Source organism: Phacochoerus africanus, chromosome X (assembly GCF_016906955.1).
Source record: "Phacochoerus africanus isolate WHEZ1 chromosome X, ROS_Pafr_v1, whole genome shotgun sequence".
In the NCBI taxonomy this organism is placed as follows: Eukaryota; Metazoa; Chordata; class Mammalia; order Artiodactyla; family Suidae; genus Phacochoerus; species Phacochoerus africanus.
Genome location: NC_062560.1, coordinates 3,985,331 through 4,006,675, shown reverse-complemented (window position 1 = coordinate 4,006,675; position 21,345 = coordinate 3,985,331). Strand labels below are relative to the sequence as shown.

At 38.0% G+C, this 21,345-nt stretch overlaps 1 protein-coding gene across 1 annotated transcript; it reads right to left on the bottom strand.

Annotated features, from left to right (window-relative positions):
- Positions 1-287: 287 nt before the first annotated feature.
- On the bottom strand, positions 288-5,720 carry LOC125118863 (odorant-binding protein-like). Its single transcript, XM_047765739.1, has 4 exons — positions 5,670-5,720; positions 4,802-4,941; positions 3,081-3,187; positions 288-397 (listed from the first exon to the last, which is right to left on the bottom strand). Exons 1-4 carry the CDS (start codon positions 5,718-5,720, stop codon positions 288-290), a joined length of 408 nt encoding a protein of 135 aa, XP_047621695.1.
- Positions 5,721-21,345: the final 15,625 nt, after the last annotated feature.

The following is a 21,345-nucleotide window of genomic DNA, read 5'->3' as shown; positions in this document are numbered from 1 at the left end:
AGGACAGTCATCTGGGGAGAAAAAAATAAACAACCCTCCAATGCTACCCTTTTCCAGTATTTCCATGGTTTTTGTTTTGTTTTGCTTTTAAATAAGGGATAATATACAAAATCACTTATGACTGAAGAAATTTTTAATGATTTTTTTCCCATTACAGCTGGTTTACACTGTTCTGTCAATTTCCTAATGTATAAATTTTTGCTGCTACCATATTTACAGACAAGTCGTATGCTGTATGGAGGATAAAATATAGTTCCATTACCAGTTTCAGTGACATTCATGATGTTTTATTCTGGAATCCCCTTCTGTCTCGTCACCTCCTTGAACTTCTTAAAGTCTTGTTCTTCAGCTTTATCTCCTCTGCCTGAAAGGGCACCATGCATGCAGAGAAATTTATCTGTTAGAACACTTAAAACTTTACGAGTACAAGAATGAAAGAAGTGAATATGGAATTCAAGATTTCACATGAGAATTTCGCATCGTGGCATGGTAGAAATGAATCCACCTAGGAAACATGAGGTTGCAGGTTTGATCCCTGGCCTTGATCAGTGGGTTAAGGATCCAGAGCTTCCATGAGCTGTGGTGGAGGTTGCAGATGAGGCTCGGATCCTGAGTTGCTGTGGCTGTGGTGTAGGCCAATAGCTGTAGCTCCAATTGGACCACAAGCCTGGGAACCTCCATACATGTGGGTGTGGCCATAAAAAGGGAAAAAAAGTCTTCACATGATATTAACAGAGTATCAGATAGTTCATTTTGGCCACTGCCCCAGATGACAACTTCCTGACTCAGGCGCATGAGAGGAATTAAACCCTGCCCAACTCTACCTGGGCACTGCCTGTCCTCAGCAGCCAGAGCTCTCAGGGGCTCCAGGACTTGGAGTCCCAAACCTTCTCAGATAGTGAATCTACCACACCTTGAGCAACCGCCTAGATCCTCTCCCCAGCATTCACGCCTTGTTCTGCACTCAAATCCCTGGATACATGAGTCTCTCCAGACACACTCTCCTTGACCCACATTGTGATGAGACCATTTATTCTTTCCTTACACCACAGTTCTGGGAGTTCCCATTGTGGCTCAGTGAATTATGACCCTGAATAATATCCATGAGAATGTAGGTTCAAGTCCTCACCTTGCTGAGTTGCTTAAGGATCTGAATTTCCCGCCAGCACCACTGTAAGTTGAATATATGTCTCAGATCTAGTGTGGCCAGGGTGTAGGTGAGCAGAAGTAGCTCTGAGCTGACTCCTAGTCTTGGAACTTCCATATTCTGCAGGTGCATCCCTAAGGAGAAAAAAAAAAAAACAAACCACAGTTCTACCCAATTTTTTTTTTTTGACAAGTTTTGTGATCAATGAGGGAACAGCTCTGTCTCTTCTCAGTGCCCTGTGTGGTTATTATGGGATTGATATTTCAAAGTATAAGGACTATCATGGAAAGGGGTACACAAGAAATTTTCTTTTTTTTTGTATTTTTAGGGTCACAGTTGTAGCATATGGAGATTAGCAAGTTAGGGGTCAAATCAGAACTGTAGCTTCTGCCCTACACCACAGGCACAGCAATGCCTGGTCTGAGCTGGGACTCTGACCTACACCACAGCTCACAGCAACACCTGTCCTTAAACCAATGTGTGAGGTTAGGGATCAAACCCATGTCCTCATGGATACTAGGTGGGCTCTTTAACCACTGATCCATGATGAGAACTCCCAAGAAAGTTCCTTTTAAAAGCATCAGTTCTAAGGCTTTCAACTCAACATTAATGGGTTGAAAATTAGTAGATCTCTTACAAAGCACTTTCAAATACAAATACTCAGGTACTAAAAATGTTTCAGTTTATCAAATGGGCTGTGTTTTGAAGCATCTGATAGTTTCACTCCCCACAGCTCTTTTCTTCACGTTTTTATATGGAAATTGTATTCTTAATGCAATGATTAAAAAGTTCTGGATCTGGTACATGAGTAATGATTGCACCTGCTGCTTTTCTAACACTAGAATGATTCCGTGGCAATGACAGTGGGTAGATTTTGAGAATGAATACATACTGTTCAGTTCAGTTGATACGTTTTTTTTTTATCTTCTTCGTCCACATTGATGTTACAGAGTATCAGGGCATTTTTGGACACATGAACAAAGTGTAACTCATTTTTACCTGCATGTGTAAGAGAGAGAATATACATATAATTACCTCCAGGATGAATAATTTATTAGAGATTAGCTTCATCATAGAGAATGTGGCCTTTTGGCAATAGCAGGTCTTGTATTGATCACTTTCTGTCTCTATGGATAGGGAGAACGCTACAGGTCATTATGGCCATGAGGAAGCAGTGAAAATGTATCAGGTACAAGACTGATAAAAAGTTACTGTTCATTGAGAAATGTGTCAGGCCTATGTTTTAGTTAATGGGGTTGTCTGCACAGCCACTGTGCTAATGCTTATTTGAGTGAAGTGTTCAACCACAGGTTGATATGTTTAAATTTTAAACCCCTATGTTCCCCTTTTTCCTTTAATTGGGAATGGTGTTGAGGGCTGCTATAAATCATTTAGATATGTAGTCTTAACCAACACCCTCATTGCTTTCACCAAAACTGTATTTCTGTGGGATGTGCTTGGTGTTTGAAATCATTGTGGTTCCTTGAATCATAAATTCACCCATTATACACAGAACGGATGAAGATGTCCTAGATTGTGTTTCAAAGGGCCATGCAGAGAATGACATTGATGTGTAAACCCAAAACAGACCCTTGGGTCCTTAGTTCCCAGGATTGCTTTCAATTATCAAGCATTTCCTGTACTTGAGACCCCCCCTGAAAGACCAGTTCTAGGCACACCCACTGAGGAACACTCAGAGTCGGGAGGGACCCTCTGAATGGTGAGATGGAACCTTTCGGTCATGAGCACGAAGTGCTTTGAAAATCGAGGGACTGGTGGTGCCTGGTGACACCTGCAATTTTAGTAGAAGTAGAAGTTCCACGTATGGGGTCTTGAGAGGAATGCAGACCTTAATCTGAGAGGCTTACCTCTCAAGGCAGATCCTAAAAGTTTCCGAGCACTGCTAGTATGTTAGCCCTGTCCGTATGCCCACCCTCATCTACTTTTACCAGTAAAACCGCCTGCTCACAGTCGCCTTCATAAACATTCGGTGCAATCTTTCTTCTCTTAGCAGATATTTCTGTGCATTTTCCTTTCACCCTGAAAAACAAATCATCTTCACATTGACACAATAATTAAAGTTGGACACACATTAGGATTTCCTTAGTTTTCCCGTCTCTAGATCCTGTGTCAAGTGTCCCCTCTGGATGTATAATCAGTGGGATGGAAAGGAGAGGAAATGTGTTTTCTAGACCAAGTAAGAAACAGATGGCAAGGATTTCTCATCTAGACTTCAAATCTGAGCAGAAGATCCATGGTAAACTGCAAATATGAAATCAGTCTCTTTTTAAACAAATAGATGTGGAGACATCTACAATGTTAGGAAATGACTTTGATTTAGTCATTTTTTGAACATGAAGGGCTTAACTCTCAAGGCAGACCTTAGAGGTCTCCAAGCCCTGCTAATATATTCTTAGCTGTTATGCTAGCCCAAAAGTGCAAAAAATTTTAAATGCATTTATTTTGTCAAAAACAAATTATTCTGGCATAAAAACACAATACGAAAGTTAAACACTGAAAGGCACAGTTATGCATACATTAAAATTATAAGCAACCATACAAAGCATATATTACAAATAAAATAAAAAATAATTGATATTATGTTAAGACCACTTATACAAAATACATTGTTTATTTCTCTCTGTGCATTTTTATATAGAAAGAAGTTAAAAGCCATGTATTTGGCATCCACGAAGATTGTCTATATTTTGATTGGTAGATGTTTAATGTGAAGGAAAGAAATGTTTTTGGCAGTGATGCAAGAATCTTATATCTTGATTGTGGCAGTTGTGATGCCATGTGTACACATATCAACGAGATTGAACTGTGCTTGTGATTGCATGTAAATACCCCATGTTGTTTAGAGAATTCATGGCCCCGTGAAAAGTGCACGAAACTTTATATACAGAAAAGTTATTACAAAGGCAAACAGGGACATGGTATGATGTTCTTTAAAAATGTACTAAAAATATATATCCTGGGATAGGATATATATGTGTGTTTATCTGTGGCTGTGTATACTTTGATAATAAATATACTGACTGTCATATAACATAAAAGGAGTGATATATATTTATGTATCTCTAAACCATGATCTCCAAGCATTCATCTCCTTAATATGTATATTCTTCAAAATATGTAACTGTGTTGCCATGTCCCTAATAAAAATACCTGCTCCTTCGTAAACATTCCCTGTGTAGTCCTTGGTGCTGGGAGCACATTAATAACCTTAGTCAGGATGGAACATCCCTGAGTCAATTTCGGGGTAGAGACCCATTGGTGCAGGGCATCTTCTCACAGCTTCTGGGGCGCCGTGAAGCCTCTCCTACAGATTCTGCATAAAAAAATTCCAGCCCCTGTTTGGGAACATAGGGTTTACAGCATTGCTCTCTTTCTGCCGCTTTGGCCGTCATTCCTTGAATGACTTGATGCCATTGAACCTTCTGGAAATTTCCCTGTAAGCCAGGACCCCTGACGTTGTCCAGAAGCTTATGGGATCCATGACTAAAGGTCTCCACAGACCCATCTAAGCTGTACAACTGAGGGGGTCGGGCTCCTGTGTAAAATACAGGGATTTCCCTGCACACATAGAAGCTGGACCCTCCCTCAGGGTCTGCTATTCATATGTTTTTCTTCCCTGTTATTTTTACTTACTTTACAAAAAACTTGAAGAATATTTTGTTATTTCCATTTTCAAAATGAATCCAACGCATATAAGCATGGAATGGGCCATTCTCACTGGTCTTCTCTCTGTTACGGGCTGCAACATAAAGGGTTTTCCATTTTCCAGAAATCTAAAAGAAAAGTTACCCTCAGACGTTTTAGTGCACCTCTTTTTATTTTATTCAGCACTGTCCTGCATTCATTTTCCTTCCCTTTTACTTAAATAGTTGTATCTAACTTTATTAAACAAAGCCCTGTTAATGAAATGATGTATAAATTCACGTCTCAGGTAAAGCAAGGAAGTGAGATATTTCTGAGGTGGCTTGAGATTTGGTATCAGGTATAAGTTCCCTGCAAGACAGTTTTTTTAGTTGATGCAACTTCTCTTTTGCACAACAAGTAGAAATACATGAGATGCAATGAATAGACTGTATAGGTAATACAGAGACAGTCTAATTTGGGTATTTATGGGGCAATTCTAAATTGGTGTAGATGGCTAAGCTTATACATACCCATTATAAAGGCCTTATAGCAACATAGACAGACACACACACGCGCACACACACACACACACACACACACACACACACAAGACCTCCTCCCAGATGAGCTGATCCCTGGAACCCTGGATTCCTGTGTGGGATCTTGCTCAGCTTGAGGTTCCTGGGCACAAGCCAGACCAAGTACCAGACTCAGCAGCAGAATCTTCATCATGTAGGTTCCTATAGTTCCTCTTGTGGAGAAGCTATGAGCATCCCATTTTTTGGAGAAAATGTGAATTTCTGCCCCTTTTATCTTCTTGCTGTTTTGTCAGGAGACTCGATGAACCAATGGTTGTTTTTCACAAAACCTTGCTTACCTGGAATTGCCTTAAAGTATCCTGGTTGGCAAGGATGAACACCTCTGGCATTTTGTCATTTTCAGCATGCGATGTGTTTTAAGAAAACATTAAGTTAATCTGAATATTTGGCCTTGGGACTGAGAAATCACAATACATATGAAATGTTTCAAGGATAGTAGTATTTGAGTATTTCTTTTAAATCTGGAGGTTCCCAAATGGGAGAAGCCATCCAGGACATATATCCACAGCACATGTTTTGTTTCTTAAACTTTGGGGAGGTGTGTTTATGTTTATTTTCTAGGGCTAAAGATGTTACCGTCTGGTTCATCAAAATTAAAATGTGACATCTGTACCATGAATGAGTTATCAGGATATTCCTCAGGGTAGTCTATATTTATTTTATCATGGAAGTATAGATGGTATATAGTATTATATGACATGTTCTTATACCCTATATTGAGTTATATTTTTTGAGTCTATTCCATTGCTAGTTATTAAACTTATTAGCTATATTCCCTGTGTTGTACAATCTTGCCTTGTTGCTTACCTATTTTATACAGAGCATGGAGTAGTTTGTACCTGTTAAATCCCATCCCATACATACCCCCCACCCCTGCCCTGCCATGGGAGCCACTAGTTTTTTCATCTATCAGTGAATTAGACAGGGTGTATATTTCTGCAGATTTTCCAACAGCCCCTCAGGAAGTTGACTCAGGAAAGAATCATCATTTTTTTCCAGTAATTACCTTGATGATTTGCAAACCACTTGAGGTGAAAAACAGCCCAGGCAAAGGACAGATAACATATAATGGTGAACAGCAAAGACCAATATGAAGTTATATTTCCTCTCTAGAAATCCTCATGCTTTCGTGCTTTTTAAAGTTCATGCCATACACGTGGTGAGGAAATAAGACATTATGGAACAACTGACATATTCTATGACCAATTTCCTCATCCTGAAATTTTGAGATAAGATAATCCATCTGGACAGAACTAAATGTCAGAGAGCAACGGTTTCAGGCAATAGATCTCATTGTCTTCCACACCTTATGTTTGATGTAATGTTTCTGCATTGATATTTATCAATCGGTGTGTGACTGTTCATTGTGTCGATTTCAGTATGTCTGTCTGTTTTGCTAAATGAGGGGCAGTCCATGTGTGTTGTGACATTTTAGGCAGTCCACCTGTGAACAGTCCTTGATGAAAATGTTTCTTGTCACTTCTAAGGAATTGTTTTTTTGCCATGCCCCCCATTCTGCCCTAGTAATTAATGAGGGTGTGCTGATGCCATGTTGGCAAACAAGCCAGTATGAAGAAGAGTGAGTCCTAGACCAGCCTTTCTCCAGGTGTTTGCACTCAGTGAGAGAATAGTGTCAGCGCTCTTTAGAAGAGTAGACTTTTGCATTACCGTAAGTTAGTAGAATGTATTTCGCAGTCCAGTATACAATTAACTTTTATTCATATATCCATTATAAAAGACATATCTTCTGAAATAATCTTACTGCCCATGTTTAATTCTGTGTTCAATAAATATTGAAGTTTTTTTTTTTGTTTGTTTTTTGTTTTTTTTTGCCATAACAGCCAATGCCTCTTAAAGCAGACCCTCTTTTTGGTCCTGGGAGTTGTCTTTCAGTGAAAGGAGATGGAAGACAAGCCATCTAAAGAGTAGTTGCCAAGCCTATCCCCCATTTTTTAGTTCTAGAATAGAACATAAGGCAAGGTAAGAACAACAGGTGTGTTTCTGATCCATTTAATAAGGAAGACATACAGTCTCCAAAAAGAACGGTTTTGAGGCTAGCCCTGATAATAGTTGGAAGAATAAATTAAGTGTGTATCTGTTGGAAGGACATGCTGGCCTGTGGAAATGTGAATTTAAAATAAATGTGTTTTCTGTATGTGCATTGTAGAGAAATTTGACCTCTGTAATATTCCTCTTATACAGGGCTTGTGTTCACTAAACATTGCTTTGGTGGCATAAAATCCTAAGGCTCAAACCAGACTCTGTTCATGGCCCTGGATGTTGTCTTCCCATAAAGGAGGACAGAGGAGAAGCAGGCTCACCGGGAATTTTGAAAGAGGCCATCAGTGTATAAGTTATGGGATGGAAACTAGGGCAGAGTAGTAACCAGGAAAGTGATTGCATCCATTCTGGGAGGACACACACTCTCTAAAAGAAGGTTTTTTGGTGAGTCACTGATGGGAGTTGGAAGATGAGCTAAGTCTGTATCTCTCTGAAGGACATGCTGGAAAGGACATAGATGTTTCGAAAGGTCCTTTTGGTATTAACCGTCAATCCTCTAAATATATCTTCACTTTGCAAAGGCAGTTCCATGTGCAGAAATCCTACAGTGTTTGAGACATGTAGATATTATTGATTGGTTTTTTGTTTGTAATGTCAAAACTTTTGAAAATGAATTTAATTATCTAGTAGCTCATCACGGATGTTGAGCATGTTTTCATGTGCATATGGTCCATGTGTATATCTTCTTTTGTGTAATGTCTATTCATGTCTTCTGCCCGTTTTTCAATTAGGTTGTAGTTTTTTCTGTTGTTGAGTTGTACAACTTGTTTATACATTTTCAAATTTAAGCCCTTGTCAGATGCATCTTTTGCAAGTATTTTCTCCCATTCCATAGATTGTCTTTTTGTATTTAATCATTTTCTTTGCTGTGCAAAATTTGTCAGTTTGATGCTTCCTATTGGTTTATTTTTGTTTTAGTTTCTGTTGCCTTTGGAGACTAACATTCGTATGGTTGGTGTCAGAGAAAGTATTTCCTATGTTGTCTTCGAGGGTTTTGATGGAGAAATCTCTATGTTTAAGTCTTTAAGCCACTTTGAATTTATTCTTGTACATGGGTTGAGGGTGTATTCTGTTTTCATTGCTTTACATGCAGCGGTCCTGTTATTCAAGCATCACTTGCTGAAAAAACTGTCTTTTTCCCATTTTATATTTTTGCCTCTTTTGTCAAATATTAATTGGTGATTGCTGTCTGGGTTAATTTCTGGGTTCTCTATTCTGTTCGATTGGGCTCTAAAGTAACAGACTGTTTTGATAACTGTAGCTTTGTAATATTGTTTGACATTTGGGAGAGTTGTGCCTCCTGCTTGGTTTTTATAACTGTTTGTACCAGTAACAGACTGTTTTGATAACTGTAGCTTTGTAATATTGTTTGACATTTGGGAGAGTTGTGCCTCCTGCTTGGTTTTTCTTCCTTAGGATTGCTTTGGGAATTCTGTGTCTTTTATGGTTCCATATATGTTTTTGGATTGTTTGTTCAAGATCTGTGAAAATGTATGTCATGGGTCATTTGAGTGGGATTGCATTGAATCTGTAGCTTTCTTTGGGTGTATGGCCACTTTAACAATGCTAATTCTTCCAGTCCAGGAGCATGGAATATCTTTCCATCTCCTTGAATCTTCATTCATATCCTAGATTAGCATCTTACATTTCTCACAATATAAGACTTCCACCTCCCTAGTCAGCTTCATTCCAGCTATTTGTTTGGGTGCTATTCTATTTTTGCTTTGTCTTCTTAGGGCCATACCAGCAGCATATGGAGTTTCCCAAGCTAAGGGTTGAATCAGAACTTTAGCTGCTGGCCTGCACAACAGCCATAACAATGAGGCATCATAACCCTTTTGCAACCTACACCAAGGCTCACTGCAATTGTGGATCCTTAACCTATTGAGCAAGTCAGGGATCAAACCTGCCTCCTCATGGATGCTGGTCAGATTTGTTTCTGCTTACCTATGATGGGAATTCCTGGAGTGCTATTTTAAAATCTATTGTATTTTCATGTTTCTTTTACAAATACTTCATTGTTAGTATACAGAAATGCAACAAATTTCTTAATGTTAATCCTATATCCTACTACTTTGCTGAATTTGTTGATCAGTTCGAGTATTTTTTGTGTGGAGTCCTTAAGGTTTTCAATATATAGTGTCATGTCATGTGCATTGAATGACATTTTATCTCTTCTTTTGCAATTTGGATACCTTTTATTTATTGCTATTGTGTGATTGCTGTGGCTGGGATGTCCAGTACTATGTTGAATAGAAGTGGGAAGAGTGGGCATCTTTGTCTTTTTCCAGATTTTATTGGGAAGACTTTCAGCTTTTCTCCATGGAGTGTTATATTGGTTGTGGGTTTGTTGTAAGTGGCTTTTAGGATGTTAAGTTTTATTCCCTCTATACACACTTTGGTAAGAGTTTTGATCATGAATGGATGTTGGACTGTGTCAAAAGGTTTTTTGAAATCTATTGATATGATCCTGTGGTCTTTTATTTTTCTTTTGTGGATGCAGTGTATGGCATTGATTGATATGTGTGTGATGAACTATCCTTTTGAACTTGGGATGAATCCCACTTGGTCACAGTGTATGATCGTTTTATGTGTTGGATGCAGTTGGCTAAAATTTTGTTGAGAACTTTTCCATCTGTGTTGCTCTCAGATATTGGCCTATCGTTTTTTCTTTTTAGTAGTATCTTTGTTTTGTTTGGTATAAGGGAGATGGTGGCCTCATAAAATGTCTTTGGAAGTGCACCTGCTCCTTAAACCTTTTGGATAAGTTTGAGAATGATGGGTATAATTCTTCAAATATTTTCTACAATGAGCCTGTGAAGCCATGTGTTCCTGGAATTTTGCTTCTAGGGTTTTTTTTTAAATTACATATCCAAACTCATTCCTAATGATTGTTATGTTCAATTGATCTAATTGTTTTTGATTCAGGTTTGGTATGCTGTATGTTTCTAGAGAATTGTCCATTTTTCTGGGTTGACAAATTTATTGGAACATAATTGCTCATAATATTCTCTTATTTTTTTAAGGGGGAAGTTCTGCAGTATCTCTTGAGATGTATCCTTTTTTTTTCTTGTTTTGTTTTATTTTGTATATTTGCATTCTTTTTCTTTTCTTCTTGGTGAGTCTCAGCAGAGATTTGTCCATTTTCTTTTCACCCTTTCAAAGTACCAGCTCTTTGTTTTATTGATTATTTCTTTTTTTATTTCTTTTTTTTAATTTCCTCTCTGATCATTATGATTTACTTTCTTCTGCTAATTATAGGTTTCATTGGTTCTTTACATTTTATTAATGTTCCTTCATTGATATTTATCATTATGTGTATGTTCATTGTTTTAATTCCATCATGTATGTTTTGCTAAATGATGGATACTCCATTTCTGTTGTGAAATTTTAAGCGGTGCACCTCTGGGCATAGTCCTTGGTGAAAATGTGTCTTGTCAGTTCAATAGGCTATGGTTTTATCCACATCCCCATTCTGCCCCAGTAACTAATGGGTGTTTACTAGTGTCATATTGGTGAAAAAGCCAATGTAAACAACAGTGACTCCAGGGCCATCCTTTCTCCAGGTTTTTGCATGAGCGAGGAAAATTGTCCATGCCTTGTAGGAAGACTGGACTTTTCCTTTGCTGTACAATGACTTGACAGAATGTCAAGTGCAGTCTGGTATACAATAGTCATTTATCCATGTATCTGTTATAAAGTATGTGTCTTCTAAAAGAATCCTACTTTCCATTATTTGGTCTGGGATCAATAAATATTGTTTCATTTCCATAACAGCCTAAGCCTTGTAAAGCATTTCCCATTTTTGGTCCAGAGAATTGTCCTTCAGTGAAAGGAGATGGAGCCAGCTCAGCAACAGCTTCCAACCATATCCCTTGTTTCTCAGTTCTAGAATGTAAAGTACAGCAAAGTAGGAACAACAAGTGTGTTTGCCATCCATTTATGGAGACACAGTCTCCTCCAAAAACTGGGGGCTTGAGTGAAACTTTGGTGGTAGTTGTAAGAATGAGTTAAGTGTGTATTTGTAGGAAGGACATCTGGTATGTTGGAACGTGCCTTAAAAGGGTATTTTATTTATTTATTTATTTATTTATTTATTTATTTATTTATTCATTCAATTTTCAAGGAGTCAGAATGTGCTCAAAACACGATTTTAAGTAAAATTAGAGATACAACATTGTATAGGAAGTATAAATTCAGCTACTGAAACGACAAAAACCTGGAAGGAAATATTCTAATATAGTAACAATCTTTTCACCTCTTGATAGGAAGTTTCTATACAATTTTAAACTTGTCTTTGATCCTATATTTTGCTCTCCAAATTATCTCCTTTAACACATTCTTCTTTGATGATTAAGAAATCATTTTATTTAAATTCCTCAGAGCAAAAGGCAAAGTATGCTTGAAAATTTTGTAAAAAAGATTTGGAGCAGTGATTAAATGTACACTGTGGTTGCATTTATCCATTGATCAATTGATTGGTCAATTTATTCATCTATTTATCTAAATATACTTTCTTTCTGACACATAATTGGTGATATACTTAAAGTGTTTCTTTAGCCCCTCTTGCCTTTGTATTTCTTAAGCAATTCAGTATTAAGGTCATTTTGTCGCCGGTAACAGTATTTCTTTTTCTATGACCCAAGGTCATCAAAAATGAATCAAAACTTAACCATTACCTTGTTTCCTTTATCCTTCCTGAATTTTAGTGTGTGTAAGTTATAGATACAGTAACTACTATGAGTTATGAAGGGCTAACCAGGTGTCAGCTACTGTTATCTTTTTCTTTCTTTTGTTCTTTCATTCCGTCTTTCATTCTTTTTCTCTTTCTTTCTTTTTAGGTCCACACTTGTGGCATATGGAAGTTCCCAGGCTAGGAGTCAAATCGGAGCTGCAGCTACAGAATGCCTTTTTTTTGTATCTATCAATGTTCTAACGATGTATTCACTTTGATTAAGCATTTCCATTTATAGAGATTATGCCATAGTACATAAAAACCATAATCTGTTTTGTCGATAGCAGTGTTGAAAAGTTTAGAAAGAAATTTATGTAGTTCCCCTTGTGGCTCAGCAGGCTAAAAACCCAATGTAGTGTCCAAGAGGATGTGTGCTCAATCCTGGCCTCACTGAGAGGGTTCAGGATCCAGGGTTACCTTGAGTTGTGGCTTATGTCAGTTACTGCTTGGATCTGGTGTTGCTCTGGCTGGTTTCTAGGCTTGGAACTCTATCTCCGATTTGACACCTAGTTTGGGAACTTCAATATGCCACAGTTACTGTCTTATAAAGACTAAAAAAATCCAAATGAAAGAAATGTAATGGTCTGCTAGGTGTGACCTTCACACTACTAAGTGTTTCATAAATTCAATCTGTAGAAATCAACATAGGTATAATCTTTCAAATATTACAACCTGAAATATACAAAAGGATAATCATATATTTACTCTGATGTTACATATGAGTAAAAAAATTCCTGCACTCCAATATTTTCGTATGTTCATGTCTTAATGAGACTCATGCAGTTTCAAAAAGTAAAAGTTATACCAGTGTGTTGAAAGTACCTATTTCTCTGGACAGGATTAAGGAGCACATTAGGAAAGTAAATATTTTACTCTGAAATCACATTCATATATCAATAGATATCTTTGTCTGAGTTTAGCTTTATCATCTTTAAGTGTTTGGTAGGTTTAACTAGTGACATCTTCTGGACCTGCAAATTTTTTATGGAAACTGGTGGTAGGATAACACACACACATTCTATTTCATCTAGTGTCAGTTTTATCACATGTGTCCATTTCATCACCAATATTAATTTGTTTGGCTAATGTTATTTATAATTTTCAAGTATTTTTATTTCTGTAGGATTAATGGTATAATGCCCTAATTTTTAATACTGTTGGTCTTACTAGTATACACAACAAACACATATATATGTCTATGTAAATATATTTTGTACTGCGAAAATTTTAACATGTGTATGCTGTGTTGTCTTTCAACATTCCTCATGAGATACAAGTTAGATTCCTTTCCTCACTCTCCATTCATTGGGCATCTCCTCTCACCCAATCCAACATTTCCAGGAACCCTGTGAGGAGAAGAGTCCAAACTCCAAATGCAGACACTCTATTGTACAGGAGGGAAAAAATCCAACTTTGCACTTAACATCTCCACCATTTCCAACTACAGCCACATTAATCTTCATTATGGATACCTTTGATTTTGACACCTGTAGCCCATTTGGAGGCCATGTCTATGTAGTAACTAAAATAGGTATTCTCATAAGTATCACTTAGGTTTCTTTTTATTTTCCCAAGGCTAGGACCACATCTATGAACTTTTCTCCAACCCTTGGAATAAGTGCTGCATCTAAGATGCTAGGACACTTAGAAGGTATCACATTCGGTACCATGAGTAGCAGATCTATATTTTTGTCTATTATGATGGGAAATGCTGTTTTTTGGAACTATTCTTGTCTGCTCCTCTTTGAGCATAAGAGGATGCAAAACATCTTGAGATGTTGTGAGCTGTGTTGGCAGTTACCACATCCTCATGGCACTAAGTCTTAGCAGCAGCCCCATCTTTGATTGCTAGTGACCCAATCAGTAAACATACCAGTTCTTCAGCTCAATTTCAAATGTGTCGTGACTGTCAGAATAGGCATTTCCCCTCCATTATAGCACATGTCATCATACACTTTCTCTGTATCAAGCTCAGGGATTTGAAAACAGTTTTCCTTCCCTGTAGTTGTTAAGATGCTTTTGAGGGACATTTTTTCTTGACCATATGGCCATTTCTGACCACAATAAAATAGTCCCAATCCTCTCTGTCTTCTTGTGATGGTTTATTCCTTTTGGTCTCTCTCAGGGTGATATCCCAAGACAGCTCTATTTTATTTTCATCAGCATTGTCTCTGATGGAACATTCATTTAATTACAGACAGATTTTCCTTGATATGTAATGCAGATATTTCTGTGGTTTAAACTAGGTGGCTTCCTGAGACAGCACACATATGCAAGTTCCATGGTAAAACAATTTATTCAAACCCCCAGATAGACAACATCAGCAGTCAGAATAGGAACAGTTACCAGGAGAGAGGAAATGGGAAAGGGAGGATGACCACGTTGAGAGGAAGAGAATGTTATGCAGGAGCCAGGGATGTTTATGGTTGGTCTTCAGTCCACGGAGAAGATGATGTGCCTGGTTCTTAGTGACACACCCTGTAGGTGAATGAAACAGGACGGTAGGTTGAGTTGAGTTGACTATTGTGACTGAAAGCTTTGCTCATTTAGGAGGATATCTGAGGGTCAGGGATCTTTCAACTCATCCAGTAGACACATCCCAGGGGGACCTTCATACTCTCCACCTCTGTGATCTGGGAGGATCCATTTGGAATCTTCCCAAGGATGTTCCTGTGATGGGACCTTTCCTCTTTAGAATCCATTCTTGGAGTCTCATGGTATCAGGATGCATGTTCGTGGGGATGGTACATCTAAAATTGATTTACAGGATCTATGATTGGGTTACACGCCTCTAATTCCCAAAGTTTTGCATCTAGTGGCTTCATGATTATATTCCCCTGAAAGCTACTCCAATTTACTGTTGTTCATTTTTCCCCCTCCATTACTTCCAAAAAGAAAAAGAAAATGCACACTGTAGCCTAGATCAGTGTCATTTTGTGAGCGTATTCTCTTTTAGAAAGTTTAAAGTTCCCACTTAAACAATAGTATGTTCTGAATGTGCATACATAACCAACCCATACTCCAGAGAGTGTGGGCCTTGAATGGGGGCTGTCACGGTTGTGGGAATTCAACATTGTTTTTGCAAAAATGGTAATTTCTCTTGAAGCCCAGTTCTCCTGGAGTAGGGATGTGTGTGGACAACCATCCAGTCAGGACTGACTAGAAAATTAACTCATTGCCACCCACTGCTGGCTTATTGCTTCTCTCTGAGGTCTGTTCTCTGAATGATTCCTACAAGGTAATACTTTCTCACAAACACTACTCAGCAGTAGTCAGTCCATCAGTTTGCAATTTAATAGGTCTGGAGATCATGAAATAATGGAACAGAAAATTCTCTAGTGATGGAATTTAAGTTATGGGGACAACAAAATCCTTACCTTAAAATATGTCACCTCTGAAGTCACCCTGGGTCCTAATTGATTTATTTGCTGGAGCAGCATTGATAAGTTTTGTTGTTCCTTAGCATTATGTGGTGTTGAAACCACCTTTCATTTACTGTGTAGGACAGTCATCTGGGGAGAAAATAAAACAGGTAAGAATAAAACAACCCCTGAATACCATTTTCCAGTATTTCCGCATTTTCTGTTTTTAACTAAGGTGTTATATAAAAGATCGCTCATGGAAGGAGATTTTGAATGAATTGATTTTTTCCTGCGAGCATATATATAGTCTGGTTGAATGCCATATCCTGGAAAAATATAGTTCCTTTACCAGTTTCAGTGACATTCATGATATTTGTTTCTGGAATCCCCTTCTTTCGTATTAGCTGCTTGAACTACTTGAAATAGTGTTCTTCAGTTTTATTTCCTTTGCATGAAAAATCATAATGCATTCAGTAGCAGTTTTAAGTGTTAGAACCCATAAAAATTTATGTGTATAGTAATGAAAGAAATGCATGTGGAATTCTTATCTTCATGTGATGTGATCTAAGAATCTCAAATTTTTCACTTTGGCCAAATCCCAAATGTCAAGTTTTCTGGCTCAGGTGCATGAGAGGAATTAAACCCAGCCCAACTCTGTACCTAGATGCTGCCCATCCTCAGCAGTTAGAGCTCTCAGAGTCTCCATGAATTGGGGACCCAACCCATCTCAGAGAGTGATTCTACTGTATCTTGAGAAACTCCCTAGACCCTCTCCCTGAACTTCATGCCTTGTTCTGGACCCAAAACTCTGGATAGTTGAATCTCCCCTGGCAGATTCACATACACTCTTAGCCACATTGCGATGAGAGAGAACTTATTCTTTCCTTAAACCACAGTTCTGGGAGTTTCCATTGTTGCTCATTGGGTTACAAACCAGACTAGTATCCATGAGGATGAAAGTTTGATCTCTAGCCATGCTCAGTGGCTTAAGGATTTGAAGTTGCTTCCAACTGCAGCATAGGTCACAGATGCATCTCAGATCTGGTGTGGCCTTGGTGTCAGGCCAGCAGCTGTAGCTCTGAGTTAACCCCTAGCCCTGGAACTTCGATATTCTTCAGATGCAGCATTAAAGGAAAAAAAATAAACATAGTTTTACCCAATAATATTTTTGAAATGTTTTATGAACCATGAGGCAAAATCTCTCTCTCCTTTTAGAGTCCTGTGTGCTTATGATGGTTTTGAGATATCAAGTTTTTTAAAGAGCCTCCTGTGGAAGGTTAAGAAAGATGGTTATTTTATTTATTTTTGTTTGTTTAATTATTTTTAATTTTTTTTCCATTATGGCTGGTTTAGAGTGTTCTGTCAATTTTCTATTGCATAGCGAGATGACCAAGTCACACATAAATACATACAGTCTTTTCTGCACATGATCTTCCATTATGCTCCATAAAAAGTGATTAGATATAGATCCCATACCATACATCTGGATCTCATTGATTATCCATTCCCAATGCAATAGTCTGCATCTTTTAACCCCAAACTCCCAGTCCATTCCACTCTCTCCCCCTCTTCTGTGGCAATGAATGGCTGTTCTCCAAGTCCATGATTTTCTTTTCTATGGAAAGTTTCATTAGTGCCATATATTTGATTCCAGATATGAGTGATATCATATGGTATTTGTCGTCCTCATTCTGACTTATTTCACGTTGTATGAGAGTCTCTTGTTCCATCCATGTTGCTGCAAATAGCATTATTTTGTTATTTTTTATGGCTGAGTAGAATTATATATATATATATATATATATATAATCTTCTTAAGCCATTAATCTGTCGATGGACATTTATCTTGTTTCTGTGTCTTGGTTATTGCGAATGGTGCTGCAAAGAATATATATGTGCATGTGTCTATTTCAAGAAAAGTTTGTGCAGATATATGCCCAAGAGTGGGATTGCTGGGTAATGTGGTAGTTTTATATATAGTTTTCTGAGGTACCTCCATACTGTTTCCCATAGCGAGCAGTTGTACCAATTTACAGGCCCACCAACAGTGTAGGAGGGTTCCCTTTTCTTCACACCCTCTCCAGCAATTTTTACATATGGACTTATTAGTTATGGCCATTCTGACTGGTGTGAGAGGGTACTTCACTGTAGTTTTGATTGGCGTTTTTCTAATAATCAGTGACATTGAGCAAACCTCAGCATAATAAAAGCCATTTATGTCAAACCAACAACAAATATAATACTCAATGGAGAAAAGCTGAATACCTTCCCACTAAAATCTGGAACAAGAATGCCCACTCTCACCACTTTTATTCAACATAGTATTGGAAGACCTAACAACAGCAATCAGAAAAACAAAAGAAATAAAGTATATCCAAATTGGAAAAGAAGAGGTGAATTTGTCACTATATGCAGATGACATGGTAGTATATATAGAAAACCCTAAGGACTCAACCCCAAAACTACTTGAACTGATCAACAAATTCAGCAAAGTAGCAGGACATAAGATTAACATTCAGAAATCAGTTGCATTTCTGTATACTAAAAATGAAATATTAGAAAAGGAATACAAAAATATGATACCTTTTAAAATTGCACCTCACAAAATCAGATACCTGTGCATACACCTGACCAAGGATGTGAGAGACTTATATAGTGAGAACTATAAAACTTTAATGAAGGCAATTAAAGAAGATGTAAAGAAATGGAAAGATATTCCATCCTCCTGGGTTGGAAAAATTAATATTGAAAAAAATGACCATACTACCCCAAACAATCTACAGATTCAATGCAATCCCTATCCAATTACCCATGATAGTTTTCACAAAACTGGAAGAAACAATCCAAAAATTTATATGGAACCATAAAAGACCCAGAATTGACAAAGAAATCCTGAGGAACATGATCCAAGCAGGAGACAGAACTCTCCCAGGCTTCAGGCAATATTACAAATCCACAGTCATCAAGACAGTGTGGTCTTGGTACCAAAACAGACATACAGACCAATGGAACAGAACAGAGAACCCAGAAATAAACCCAGACACCTATGGTCAATTAATCTTTGACAAAGGAGACAAGAACATAAAATGGGAAAAAGACAGTCTTTTCAGCAAGAATTGCTTGGAAATCTGGACAGCTACATGCAAATCAATGAAACTAGAGCACACCCTTACACCATGCATGAAAATAAACTCAAAATGGATGAAAGACCTAAACATAAGACAAGACACCATCCATCTCCTGGAAGAGAACATAAGCAAAACATTCTCTGACATCAACCTTACAAATGTTTTCTCAGGTCAGTCTCCCAAAGCAACAGAAATAAAAGCAAAAATAAACCAATGGGACCTAATCAAACTGACAAGTTTTGCATGGCAAAGGAAACCAAAAGAAAACAAAAAGACAACTTACAGAATGGGAGAAAATTGTTTCAAATGATGCAACTTACAGGGGCCTAACCTCTAAAATATACAAACAACTTATACAACTGAACAGCAAGAAACCAACAACCCAATGGAAAAATGGGAAAAGGACCTGAATAGACATTTCTCCAAGGAAGATATACAGATGACCAACAAGCACATTAAAAAAAAATGCTCAACATCCCTGATTATTCGAGAAATGCACGTCAAATCTATGATGAGGTACCACCTCAAACCAGTTAGAATGGCCATCATTAATAAGTCCACAAATATCAAATGCTGGAGGGGCTGTGGAGAAAAAGGTACCCTACTGCACTGTTGGTAGGAATGTAAGCTGGTACAACCACTATGGAGAACAGTATGGAGATACCTCAGAAAACTATACATAAAACTACCATATGACCCAGCAACCCCACTCTTGGGCATATATCCAGACAAAACTCTCCTTAAAAAAGACACATGCACCCACATGTTCATTGCAGCACTAGTCAGGGTATCCAAGACTGGAAACAACCCAAGTGTCCATCAACAGATGGCTGGATTAGGAAGATGTGGTATATATACACAATGGAATACTACTCAGCCATAGAAAAGGATGAAATAATTCCTTTTGTGGCAATATGGATGGAACTAGAGACTCTCATCCTGATTGAAGTAAGTGAGAAAGAGAAAGACAAATACCATATGATCTCACTCATATCTGGAATCTAATATCCAGCACAAATGAACCTTTCCACAGAAAAGAAAATCATGGACTTGGAGAATAGGCTTCTGGTTGCCTGGGGGGAGGGAAATGGGAGTGGGATGGATTGGCAACCTGGGGTTTATGGATGAAAACTCTTGCTTTTGGAATGGTTTAGCAATCAGATCCTGCTGTGTAACACTGAGAATTATGCTTAGTTACTTATGATAGAGCATGATAATGGAAAAAAAATACTGTATGCATGTATGTGTAACTGTGTCACCATGCTGTACAGTAGAAAAAATTTTTATTGGGGAAATAACAATAAAAAATAAATAAGGACTTCCCGTCATGGCACGGTGGTTAATGAATCTGACTAGGAACCATGAGGTTGCAGGTTCTATCCCTAGCCTTCCTCAATGGATTAAGGATCTGGCGTTGCCGTGAGCTGTGGTGTGCATTGCAGACGTGGCTCGGATCCCATGTTGCTGTGGCTGTGGTGTAGGCTGGCGGCTATAGCTCCGATTGGACCCCTAGCCTGGGAACCTCCATATGCCACAGGAGTGGTGCAAGAAGTGGCAAAAAGACAAAAATAAAAAATAAAAAAATAAATAATAATTAAAAACAATTGATAATTATGTGTAGGTCACTTATATAACAGTATACTTCGTGTGTGTGTATGTCTCTCAGTGCATCTATATATAGGAAAAAAAAGGAAGAAAAAACATGTATTTGGCAACCTGAAGACACCTATAGTTTGATGGGTTGATGTTAAATGCAGAGAAAAGAACGTTTTTTGGCAGTGATGGAAGAATTTTATATCTTGATGGTGGCACTTTGGAGGCCAGGTGTACACATTTCAAAACTCATTGAACTATGTAGGTATATAAGTACCCACATGTTGATTACAGAATGCATGTCCCCATGAAAACTCAATTAAACTTTATATACACAGAAGTTATAAAAATGGCAAAAAGGATAATAGTATGGTTTTCTTTAAATATTTAGTAAAAAGAGAAAAGTATATATTCCATGATAGCACCTGTCTGATGGGTGGCCTTGTGTATTCTTTGGCAATAAATATATAGTCTCTTGTATAACATATAAGCCATGATACATTTATATGTCTCTAAACCAAGATCTCCAGGCATAAATCTCCTGGTTTTTAAATGTGTCAATATTTTTATTCTTCAAAAGATGTATCTGTGTTGGTATGTTCCTAGTAAAATACCTGCTCTTTAGGGAAGATTCCATGCATAGCACTTGATGCTATAATAAAATTCATCAGGGATGAAACATCCCTGAGTCCCCTTCAGGGTAGAGACATCTTTGTGCTTGGCCCTGCTCACAGGCTCTGTGATTCAGAGAAGCCATTCCTACAAATCTGCATAAAAGATTCCAGCCCCTGGTGGGGCTTGTAGGGTTTAGGGCACTGCCCTCTTCTCACTGGTTTGTCACTCATTCCTGGAATGGCTTGGTGCCAGCAGACCTTCTGGAACTTTCTATGTAAGCCAAGACCCTCGCCATTGTCCAGAAGCTTATGGTGGAAATGACACAGGGTCTCCAGAAACCCTTCTAAGCTGTACCATGGAGGGGGTCAGGCTGCTGTGCAAAACCAGGCATTTCCCTGCACACATTGAAGGTGGACCCTCTTTCAGGGTCTGGTATTTATATGTGTTTCTCTTCCCTTTT

Coding starts and splice junctions, on each gene's coding strand:
- LOC125118863 (XM_047765739.1), bottom strand. CDS start 5,720: ATGCCAGAGGTGTTCATCCTTGCCAACCAGGATACTTTAAGGCAATTC. Junction 4,942..5,669: donor ATACTTTAAGGCAATTCCAG/GTAAGCAAGGTT, acceptor CTTTTCTTTTAG/ATTTCTGGAAAATGGAAAAC. Junction 3,188..4,801: donor TTCTTCAAGTTTTTTGTAAA/GTAAGTAAAAAT, acceptor TTTGTTTTTCAG/GGTGAAAGGAAAATGCACAG.